The sequence below is a fragment of the Panicum virgatum genome, chromosome 5K (genome assembly GCF_016808335.1).
Source record: "Panicum virgatum strain AP13 chromosome 5K, P.virgatum_v5, whole genome shotgun sequence".
NCBI classification, from domain to species: Eukaryota; Viridiplantae; Streptophyta; class Magnoliopsida; order Poales; family Poaceae; genus Panicum; species Panicum virgatum.
Genome location: NC_053140.1, coordinates 47696166 through 47708183, shown reverse-complemented (window position 1 = coordinate 47708183; position 12018 = coordinate 47696166). Strand labels below are relative to the sequence as shown.

At 44.5% G+C, this 12018-nt stretch overlaps 1 protein-coding gene and 1 pseudogene across 1 annotated transcript; one reads left to right on the top strand and one right to left on the bottom strand.

Moving 5' to 3' along the window:
* Window positions 1-5074: 5074 nt before the first annotated feature.
* LOC120710737 lies at window positions 5075-6021 on the bottom strand (annotated as a pseudogene).
* Window positions 6022-9690: 3669 nt separating this feature from the next.
* Window positions 9691-11637, top strand: LOC120710736 (protein FAR1-RELATED SEQUENCE 1-like). The gene is made up of 4 exons (XM_039996327.1): window positions 9691-9829; window positions 10030-10487; window positions 10611-10898; window positions 10977-11637. The coding sequence occupies exons 2-4, from the start codon at window positions 10335-10337 to the stop codon at window positions 11592-11594; spliced, it is 1059 nt and encodes a 352-aa protein (XP_039852261.1). The 5' UTR covers window positions 9691-9829; window positions 10030-10334; the 3' UTR covers window positions 11595-11637.
* The last annotated feature ends 381 nt before the right edge of the window (window positions 11638-12018 follow it).

Here is a 12018-nt window from a genome sequence, read left to right as displayed (position 1 = left end):
TCTCAATTTCTGTTACTAGCGTTTTTTTTTAAAGTATTGGTCTATTGCCTGGTTTTGACTTTTGATTGCCTCGTCTCAATTTCTGCGTTTTTGAGTATCTGTGCATCCCCTGGTTTTGATTATCATTTCAATATCTGTTACTACTGGCGTTTTTTTTTTCACTAGGCCTGGTGATTGGCGCCGCCGCCGCCCCTTCACCCTCCGCGGTGGATCACCAGCTAAAGGTGAGGGGATGCCCTTTCGTCGCCGCGGCCGACGAGCCCATCCGCTCCGAGTGGATATCCTGCGTTGCCACGTGCTCCGGCACCTGCTCCATCGCTGCCTGGCTACAGGAAGGCTACAGGAAGCCGCAAGATGGTGATTTCTTGCATTTTTCTTCGATTCCTATAACTCTTGCTTGTGTTGTGCTTATTCTTAAATTCTTCAGAACACTCTTCCTGTAACCAATTGATGTATTTCGACAGCTGACTGCCCTGTGTGAATTCCTTGTAGGCTTGCTTTGTTACCAGACCTGCACATGAATACATGATGGATGCTTGTGACTCGTGGTACAACAATGAAGTCCCAGACCTGCAGTCTAAACGCTGCAGCTTGCCTGTTTACAGATGACTAGTGTTAAAAGAAGCATTTGTAGCATCCCAGACCTGCAGTCTAAGAAGTGCTTCAGGCACTCGTCGGTGATCTGCTTGCTGTCATTGGTGATCTTCAGGCACTCGGCATGGTGAAGCAGAAGGCAAGCGAGACTGCATCTGCATTTCTGTAATGAACTGTATTATGTGAAATGCGTGAACAAAAGGCTGCAATGGCATTTGAGCCTCCTATGTAATGAACTTGTGTGTGGAGCATGAAAATGAATAAAATGATGTTTCTCTTGTGCAATTGTGTGTGAACTGGTGAAATTGTGCAATTGTTGTCTTCCCTGGTCAAATTGTGCCTGAAAATACATGTTGAAAAGGAATCACATTTGAAGCAGTAAAAGTCCATGTTGAAGCACAATTGTGGAACTGAAACAGTGAATAATCTCACTTATGACACTTTAGAAGCAACTCAGATTAGGCGGGTATGCTGGTGAGTCCTACCTTGAGCAGATGTTGTCCCATGGATTTTTCCATGCTGAGTTCATGCAAATTCAATTAGCCCCCATTGAAAATTCATTCATAAATATTAAAATAAATGTGACATAAGGCGCCTACAAATTCAGAAAAGGTGTTTGTGCCCAACACAAGCCCAACACAAATTTGTACCATTGTATCAACAATTCATGCACTCAAAATTAACACTAGTACGAAAAAGGTGTAAACAAGATCCATGTTCAACTTGAAATATCAGCCAACAACGCTGTTTGGGCAATTGCGTGCATCATGATCTGCTACTTGCTTGCATTTTCCACACTTTCTTTTTTTCGTAGTCTTATTCTCCTTGCTTTTCTTTATTCTTTTGCATCTCCCTTTGGACTTGATATCATTTGGCGGAAGTATATCGATTTCATTTGGAAGTTTACTACCAAGGAATGATTCAAACTCATCCTATTTATTAACTTTAGCAGCAGGAACGATCTTTTGAAGAGGTTCTACTAGGTTGGATAAACTAGAACATAAAAAGTCCATCCCTTGTTCAGAGTTCTTGGCCATTTGGACAAGATCTTCAAACTTGTTGCGTTAATCTAAAATCTTTTTCCGCATTGCCACCTCCATAGGATCTTTAGACTTTTCATCCAGAAGGTTACCTTCCTCGTTAAAGTATAGTTCCCTGTGAAATTGAAGATCTGATCAACAATATTGTTTTTACAAACAAAATAGGAGCTAAGCTTTTACAAACTCACCTTTTACATCTTTTCTTCCATCTGTTCATGATATAAATCAGTGGTATCTCGTTTTGCTTCTCGGCTCTAAGCACTTGTATGATATGATGGCACAGGATGCCATAGGACTCATAAAATTTACAGGAGCACGTACCAAACATGTTTGACTTATTCATCTGAACCACTCGCTCTTTTCCTATTAGGCTGCTGATGGTGACATTTTCCATATCTTCACACTCTGAAATTTCTTGAATAATGCAATGGTCTCTTGCAGCTACACGTTGTCCTTGAAACTTGCTGAAAACTTCATGTGTATATATCAAACTACATTGCTTCTCCATTACCCATGGTGTCATCAATTTAGGAGTGGTGTGAAGACTTGCATTGTCGGCTTTAAACTCCTCTTCGCGATGGCACTCCAAAGCTGTGTCAAACCTTAGCCAAAACTCAACAAAGTTCAATTTTCGATGGATGAAACGGTTAAATAAAGAATTTGCACTCTCCGATCGTGATGTAGTCCTAAGGATTCCTGCTAGAAATATGTCCATAAAGTATGCCAGAATTCATGATTGGCGAATATCAAACTTTGTGGAAAACCACTCATTTTCCATGAGTTCATATTTTGTCATGATAGAATTCCATTGAGACTCAAATTCATCTGAATTCTCGGAGGCCCCAAACACACTTGTTTAATCTATCCCAGAACTCATCATCCTTTCTTATAGCAGGTCCGACCTTCTCAGGTACCTTTTCCATGATATGACACATGCAAAGTTTATGAACTGTATTTGGTAGAATCTGAGAAATAGCAGCCTTCATGCTCGCATCTTCATCTGTTATGATTAGATGAGTTGCTACTCCACCCATAGCCTTAAGAAAGGTCTTAAACAACCATACATATGACTCAATTTTTTCATCAGCCAAAAAAGCTGCCCCAAGAAAAACACTTTGCAAGTGATGGTTGACTCCAGTAAATGGCACAAACTTCATGTTGTACTGGTTAGTGGTATATGTTGAATCTACCGAAAGCACATCACTAAAAACACTATAGTTTTTTCTGCATGTGGCATCAGCCCAAAAGGCACGAACAAGTCGTCCTTGTTCATCCACCATAAACTCATAAAAGAATGCATGATTTACTTCCTTCTTTCGCTCAAGTTATCCAACAAATATTTGTGCATCTGCATCCTTGATTTTGGTCCTCAGGTCACGGTAATAATTCTTCAAATCCCTCAGTGTGCACCCAACATTCTGAAATCCACCATCACTGACATGGAGAAGTCGATATGCCTGGGACGTGCCAATGCTAGCCTTGTGACAATTGAACAAAGTACTTTTTGCCCTCTCACTAACATTACGATTGGATCTTAGCAAGTGCCTCTTATCCGGAGACACAAAACCATGGTTGTGCTCCTCAACCATTGAAGCTATCCGATACTTCTTGTCATCGCTAAGATTGACAGCAATATGTGCCTGACAACCACATCAGGTTTTCATCACATTATGCGTCTTTTTTTTTCCAGATGCATCAATAACATTGTTGTCGTCTTCCTTTCTGTACCCTTCCCTTGAACAGAGATACCGCTTGATTAGTACTTCCTCCATTCGCTTCTTCTGCTAACCAATACGAACAGAGAAGCCAGCATCATGTGCATACGATTTGTAAAACTTCTCCACATCTGTGAGTGTATCAAAGATCATTCCAACCATAGGCTTTGACTGTTCTTTGCAAGTCCGGCATGGTGTGCTTGGATGTTCAAGTTGACCTCCAACTCCGGCATCGGCGGTCATGACGGCAGCAACTACAGTCGGCATTGTGCTGTAGTTCAAGGGCGGCGCTCCACCAGGAGGCGGCGGCTTGTTGCAGTTCAAGGGCGGCACTCCACCTAGTGGCGGCGGCGCACGCCATCGACGGGAACATCGCCTACCACTGAATGCACAACGCCGTTAAATTCCAGAATATTCGCTTCCATAGGAAGTCGAACCCAGGACCTCAAATGCTACCGAGGCTCTTGTAACCACTAGGCTACAGACCCTTTCGCTATATAACAGACTTACAATACCCTTGGTGTGGTACTATTGTACAAATGCACCAAGAGGCTTGAGTGTTGCTAGTCTGCTAGATGGCAACAAAAACTTGACGATTTCGGAGACACGATGTTTAGAGGCCAGCGACACTGCTATATTTTAGTGAAGGGCAATGAGTAGGTATCTGAAGCTTCAAATTATCGTACTGTTAAAACTTAAAACCTATCAAACTACTAGCAGCATCTTCTGATCCCCGTCTCGCACAGACAAGCTTGGGAACTCCATCGGTACATTGGCACTTGGCAGTGAAGTTCCCAGCGGCTCCTTTCCCTTGCAGTAATTTTTATTTCTTTTTTGGTGTGTTTAGTTTTTAGGTGTAAAATTTTTGAAGTATTAAACGTAGACTAATAACAAAATAAATTACAAATTCTGTCGGTAAAGTGCGAGACGAATTCATAAAGCCTAACTAATCCATCATTAGCAAATGTTTATTGTACCACATTATTAAATCATGACGCAATTAGACTTAAAAGATTTGTCTCGCAATTTACATACGAACTGTGCAATTAGTTTTTTTATTCACATTTAATACTTCATGTACTCTTATGTGTTTAAATATTCTATGCGATGTTTTTTACTTATTTTTTTTTTAAAATTCTAAACAAGGCCGAGTGCTATTTGCCCAGGATCATTTTTATACGTAAAAAATTGCCCAAGGAACTTGACGCCCGAAGACTTGTAAACAGCAGCACTGCGGCGGACAGGCAGGCCAACTTGTCAAGAAGTCTTTGCGGTCAGAGAGACCGAGACCGATGGCGTGACTTGTTGAACAAAGGCCCTTGCCCCAGAGCAGGCATCAGTGCGCACTGTGGCAAGGCGCTCGACTTGTCCGTCGCGCGGCAGCCATAGCCGCTTCCACTTCCGCACACCCTCTTTATTATCGATAGCAGTTTACTGAAGATTATAGCTAGCGTCCAACTGTTCAAGGGTGGTAATGGGCTGCACAGATCATGCCGAAACGAGGAACACTGTCGACCATGGTTGCGGTGGCCCGTTAACCCGCCTGGCCTTCTTCCCAGAACCTGGTGACGGAATGGAACCTGTCGATCTCGCCGACGGCGTCCACGATGTGGTCACGCCGAGAGCCACGGGCCACTCTAGCAGCGACGCCAACAACAACTCGCTCCCACGTGCACACGCACCCATTCACTGATTCACCCTACGAAAATGAACATGAACAACTCGGACAGCGTGATCCACACATACAATCCAGACAACCAAAATGACTAGTACGGCCAACACGAGCGAGCGGTTTAAGGGTACCAAAGCTCCACAATTACATACCACGACTTGCATATTAGAAGGACACGCACGACGACCCTAACGACGCGGAAGCGGAACAGACGAGGGACACGCTTGGCAACACGAACAAAGCTACGAAACCACCGGATACACTGACACCGACACAGCACTGCGCACCCCTGGAGTCCCTAGTAGTCGCCCTCGTAGATCCTCCGGCCGACGTCGTACGAGGCGAACGCGTCGGCGCAGGCGTACTTGAGCTGGTCGTCCGAGAGCGCGGGCGCGTCCCAGGCGCTCACGCGCACGTGGTGCGGCTTCTCCATGTCCACGTTCATCACCTCCAGCACCAGCCGCTGCAGCCCCGCGCGGAGGAAGTCGGGCCTCCCGAGCGTGTCGGCGGCGAGGCGACGCAGGTCCACCGCGCTCGCGACCCGGAGCCCGTACCCGGCGCTCAGCTTGGCGGCGTCGTCGCGGATGCCGATGCCGACGAAGGTGAACCGGCGGTCGGCGAGGAAGGCGGACAGCCTGGCGGGTAGTCGGCCCGGAGGATCTGGAAGACCAGGCAGCGGTGGTCGACGCAGACCTGCAGCACGGCGACGGGCCCGGGCGGCGCGCGGCCGGCGGCGGGGCGCCACTCCACGTCGAGGCCGGCGACGTGGCCGCGGCGGTGCGTGCGGTAGGTCTCGGCCACCCACCAGTCCGCCACGTCGCCGGAGTCCGTGAGCATCGTGTCGATGTAGTCCTCGCCGAACGACACCACCGCGGTTCCGTCCTCGTAGTAGCCCTGGATCTCGGTCGCCATGATCTCTCTCTCGCTCGCTCTGGAAACGGGGGGTTATGGTGCTGGGGTGGGGGGAACGGTTATACTAGGCCGGGCCGGGAACAAATCGATGAAGGGTGTTGCGGTTTCCCTGACCGGGCCCGCTCGTTCACCGTGCTCCTGGATCGTGGCCAAGTGGAGGGGACGTGGTGCGGTTCCGTCGGGACCACTCTGGCAGTGGAACAACTTTTTTCAGGCTCCATCCTTGGGCCTTGGCTCTAGGGGTGGGCATTTAAAACCCGAAAAAACCAAATCGAACCGAACCGAACCGAATAGACCGAAATGTCGGTCTATTCGGGTTCTCGAGTTCGGGTTCGGTCCACACTTATGGTTTAATTCGGGGTACGGGTTAGGGTTCGGTTCCTAGCCTCCAAAACCCGAATAGACCGAATAACCCGAAATTCATTCAAACTCTTGGTATGCCATGATATCTTATGTGATTTTTGAACTTATTAGCTAATAGTTGTTATCTCATCTTAATATTTGTATGTCTATTTCATTATGCTATTTTTTCATAGTTACTTATCGCTATTACTCGTACTTCTATTTAACTATTCATTGCATATATTTTGATGGAAGATGAGAGTGTGTTTATTATTCGGTTAATTCGGTGGACCGAATAGACCGAACCGAAATATTCGGTCTATTCGGGTTCGGTTCCTAATTTTGTCTTTAAAATTTCGGTTCTCATTTTTTGAAACCCGAAATTCGCAAAACCCGAATAGACCGAACCGAAATACCCGAATAGACCGAATGCCCACCCCTACTTGATAGCCGGGTTCAGAATAGTATTTTCACGGAGCGAGGAACGAAGATTACTAGTACTAGGGAACCGTGGTAGTCGGTATCTGTACCGTTGAGGTATGTACCGAGATTTGTGCTGCTGTCAGTAATCGATCGTGCCAACTGTGCTTTGGTCAGAAACCGAGCAGGACAGTGTCCAGATACGTATTTCATACGATGTGACTTGGATCCAATGGGGATCAAGGTACTGGACGCTCCCTTCCTGTACTCCGTGGTTAGTTTAAGCCGCGGCCATATGTTTCAAAATTCGAATTTTGAACGAGCGTACACAAACAAATAAAAAAAGTGACATCTCGCATGTCCCATTGTTACAGCCAGCCATGTGCACTCGGGGGAGTGCTATATCGATGAGGGCGAGGGAGGCGATAGCGGGGCATCGAGAGCGGATCCCGGACGGGATCGATGAAGGATGCAGCGAATGGGGTCCGGAGTCGTCGATCCTCTGCAGTGATCTCCAACCGTTCCCTCCTGGCGGCGCGATTGGCTGGTCCACGGCACCGGGAGTTCAGGGCGTTCCGCCTCGCTCACATGTGCAAGGTCAGGATTTGTCTTCGGCTCGAAGGTTAGTTCCTGAGATTTCAAAACAAAGTGGGTCAAACTCGTCTTTGGATCGATGAGTGCGGATTAGCGGGAAACTTCTCCGTTTAACTTGTGGTTTTCTGATTTTCTTTTTGATTGTTTGCTTTTAACAAGCCTCGAGATCAATTCTAGCGACCCCTGGTTTGATACAATGCTAGAAGAAGCTGAAAGAATCGGTGGTATTTCCAAGGACTACCATCAATTTGACTTGAACGTATCATTGGAGAGGTAAAATGTCTGATTCCTTTCTGTTGTGCAATCCTATTCTCAGTTCTGCACAGTCCAAATCGGTTAGTCAAGACTAACAATTTTGATTCGGCTGGCGGATTATTTTACTATTCGATCCTGCCACCGCAAAAAAAGCTCTGCGGAGACAGATAAGGAATTGCATAGTCGGGCGGAGATTGGAAGAAAACAGACTAATGCTCCGTCACAAGAAAATATGAGGTTAGTGATGATTGGCCTCCTTTATTTCCTACTACACCTGGAATTTGTACTTTTCGTTTAGTTGTCATTACTTTTCTTGCTCTAAAAATTTGGGCCTCTGCAACATCCTGGGAATATTTATGCTGAAAAAGATGCTGAAAAATACATCGGCCCTCTGCAAAGATGCTGAAAAAAAATTAGAGCAATGTGGTAGGTTCTGTTGATGTGTCGCTGGTGTGAAATCAATGATCAGATAACATAACACAATTATTCATTAATGATTTTGAGGTGGAAACTGTTTGCAGAGCTGAACTAGTGTTAGCATCCAAGGATAATTGCTCTACTACCAAGATGAGTAGCAGGTACAATCTTCTACCATTGGTACCATCTTCTGTGTTAGTTGTGCAACAGTTAGTGGAAAGGACTAATTTTTTTGATGGATCTATAGGATGCCACAAGGTCGTAGCAGGGAAATAAGTAATGGTGATGTAACAAAGAGGCTAGACTTTGAGTGTCTTGTTGCTGATAATACTGATATCAATTTGGAGCAGATGAGGACCGCTGATGGCAATCATGATAGCCAACAGTGCTTATATGAATGTATTGGTGTCAATAGTGGTAGGTCAGAAATGGAAAATTCAAGAGCAGAAGTAAGATTAACCGAAAGGTACGTCCATAAATATAATGTTATTGCAACTTGCTTACCTTCTTGTTTCCCAAGAGTGCCATATTTTTGGTAAACTATTATTGCACCTGAGAGCAATCGATGAGCAGGTCGTACAATTGTTTGGATAATTCAGAACCAATTTCTGACGCTGCTGAACTGTCAGCATCCATTCCTATGCAAAACAGTGAAACATGTGGCTGGAAGAAACGGTATGTGACCCAAACAACAATACAGCAGAAGTCCATTACCAGAATTATTTTTTTACATGCCTGTTGTTTATTTGCCCAGTAACACTAGAGCCAGTGGCGCGGAGTACAGGAATTCTCAACATGCTAAGCCAAGTGCACTGCAACAAGCAGTTATGAAGTTTGCAGAGCACACTAGTGGGTACGTAATATACCCGAGTGTCGGGACGGAATTTGACAGCTGTGATGAGGCTTATGAGTACTACAATCTTTATTCATGGGAATGTGGCTTTGGTATACGGTGGGGAAAGAAAAGATGGTCTAAAAATAGGAGGAAGAATAATGGGCCTGAGGCAAAACCGTACCAATTGTCGCAGGATTTTTACTGCAGTTGTCGTGTAAGTTATAGTTCTAATCGTTTACTTTATTTTGCTTGCTATTTAATAGTGCTGTGTCTTCATTTTCCTAAAGTTACGTGAATGTTGGCGATGGCTAATCATACTATTCCTATGTTTCTATTTAGGGTAAACCGGATGGTAATGTGAAGACAAGCTCGTCAAAAACAGGCTGCAAGGCAATGTTGCGGGTGCATCGGACCTCGGATGATGGGTGGATTGTAGTGGAACATATTTCTGAGCATAATCATCCGTTGTCAGAAACTTGTGGAGAGCAGAAACATTGGCCTTCACACCATCACCTCGACAAGTACACGAGGGACTTAGTTCGTATGCTCCGTGAGAATAATATCGGAATTACAAAGCTGTATACTATTCTTGGTAATTTTTTTGGGTCAATGCAGAATGTGCCTGCAACAAAAAGATGTTTGAAAACACTTTGTCAGAAGATTAACCGAGAGCAAGCTGAAGATGATATCAAGAAGACCATGGATCTGATCCGTGAGCTTCGTAAATCTGACCCGGGATTCTTATTTAGTGTTGATACAGATGAAGATGGTAGAATAAAGAGTTTGATGTGGACCAATAGTCGGAGCAGGATGCAATATGAGCATTTCAGTGATGTTGTTAGCTTTGACACAACATTCAAGACTAATCTATATGATATGCCGTTCGGTTTATTTGTTGGTGTAAATAATCATTTACAGACAGTGCTTCTTGGCGGTGTACTGATGACTGATGAAAAAATTGATAGCTTCAAATGGGTGTTCAGGGAATTTGCATCGCTCATGGGTGGAAGAGAGCCAAGAACAATACTAACAGGTAAATAGTCATGTTGTATGTTACAGTTTTTTTCCAGGTGTTATAAAGAGATAGCTGAAACAACCATTTGTTGTTTTTGAAATGGCAGTTTCCCAGCATAACATAGAAAAAGATAGCTGATTGTAGCATTTGTTGGTTTGCATATTACAGCTTCCCAGTGTTGTTAGTTCAACTAAGGATTAATAGTTTTCTTCTTTTAGATCAATGCCGGTCGATGGAAGTGGCACTTGCTGATGAGTGGCAGAACACAGTCCACCGTTGGTGCAAGTGGCATGTCTTGAAGAGAGTAAAAGAATGCTTGGGTACCAAATACACTAGTATCAGGGAATTCAGGGACAAGTTCCACTTAATGCTGAATGAAATGCTCACAATAGAGAAGTTTGAGCAGAGTTGGGCTGCGTTGCTGAAGGAGTATGGTCTATAGAGCAATGCTTTCCTTTCTCAGATCTATGAAACAAGGGAGAAGTGGGTCAAAAGCTATTTCAAGGGTGTTTTCTGTGCAAGGATGATAAGTACTCAAAGAAGCGAGAGTGCGAATCACATGCTTAAAAATATCTTATCACCTGGCTGCACACTACGGCAGTTCTTGGACCAGTACATGAAGATGCAGTACATCCGGGATGAAGATGAAAACTACGAAGAGCGGCGTAACAAACTGGTGAGTTCGGGTCATAGAATACTATTTCGCATTCAGTGTGTCCGAGTAAAAGTTCACTTATACACTAAAAAGTATACTATCCTAACACATCTGCCTTGTTTGTGTTTTGTTTATTTGGATCAGAATGTGAAGAAAATGACAGTAGGGGGTCCATTAGTAGTGCATGCACACAAGGTTTATACTCTTAAAGTTTTTGCGCTATTTTGTGATTTGAAGGAAGAATCTGAATTTTACCGAGCTACAGAGGTTGTGCAAGGGAAGCACTATGTTGCAGAACACTATGATCTTAATCGGGTGCAGCGATGGTGCAAAGGCAAATATGAAGTGGAAGTGGTTGAAAGAGGGGGGAAGTACATCTACGAGTGTGGCTTATTTGAGCATTTCGGTTTACCGTGCAGTCACATATTAAGGGTGAGTGTTTTGGGATGAATGCTAGAAACTGTATAATATATCACACGAGCTAGGCTGAACATTTCTCTACTTATGCAGGTAATGATCAGTACAGGGGTTCAGCAAATACCAGGGGATATGGTATTGCAGCGCTGGACTAAGCAGGCACGGCATTTACTGCCGGAGGAACTAGCACAGTACAGGAAAGATAATCCAGCACTGATGGCACAGACATACAGGCACTCATCATTGATGCTCAAAGCACTCCATTTGGTCGAGATGGGCGATAGCAATGCAGAAAGCCATACCATAGCAATGCAAATACTAGATAACGGTATAGAATCATTGCATGAAGTAGCCAAAAAGAAAGATGGGCTGGGATTAGGACACCCGCAAGCTGAAGTTCAGCTACCAATTTTAGACGGTGATCAAATGGATAATTTCCCTGAACGTGCACCGAAAAGGAAGAAGGAGCGAGGGCGGCCAAGCAACAAGAGGTCGAAAGCAGGGCATGAGAAGCTGACGAGGCGCCCAAGATTTTGCAGTGTATGTCGGAGCAACAAGCACACAATGCAGAACTGTCCGGATCGCGATCCAGCAACAAAGAAGGCTAGAAGGCCACCAACATGTAGCGGCTGCGGTGTCAATGGTCATACTGTGGATCGCTGTGGTGTCAATCAGCAGCGACTTGCTGCAACTGAATATATGTTCCTGTAGGATACCTTCATTTCAGATTTTGTAGTAACTGGCATCGTCCATATGTCAGGCTGTCGCTATGTACCAGATGGTGTTGCATAGCATCTGAGATGATTGCACCATTATCTTTTGTTAGACAATTTGAACAGCTTAGCTTTTGCCATGGTGGTACTGATCAATTCTTTTGCTGCGTGCATGGTCTGCTCAGAGGAAGTTGTAAGAAGCAACGAAATGTACATTTGGTGTGATGCCTTAAGTGATTCTACGCTGATAATCTTTTGTGTGCAATTATTTTTACTGGTGATCTTTCCCAGATAGTTATTTTGTGTGAACATATAGAAAATTCTGCAATCCAAATTATGAAAGACTAAAAAATGGCTGCACATAAAAATAAGCGTTAGCACATAGCGTGTGTTTCCAAAGGAACACATTTGTCCGTCCAAAA

Bases quoted from the DNA above. Each gene is read 5' to 3' on its own strand.
- LOC120710736 (XM_039996327.1), top strand. From the start codon at position 10,335: ATGATAAGTACTCAAAGAAGCGAGAGTGCGAATCACATGCTTAAAAAT. The intron at 10,488-10,610 runs GTGAGTTCGGGT...TATTTGGATCAG, and splicing joins AAGAGCGGCGTAACAAACTG to AATGTGAAGAAAATGACAGT. The intron at 10,899-10,976 runs GTGAGTGTTTTG...CTACTTATGCAG, and splicing joins CGTGCAGTCACATATTAAGG to GTAATGATCAGTACAGGGGT.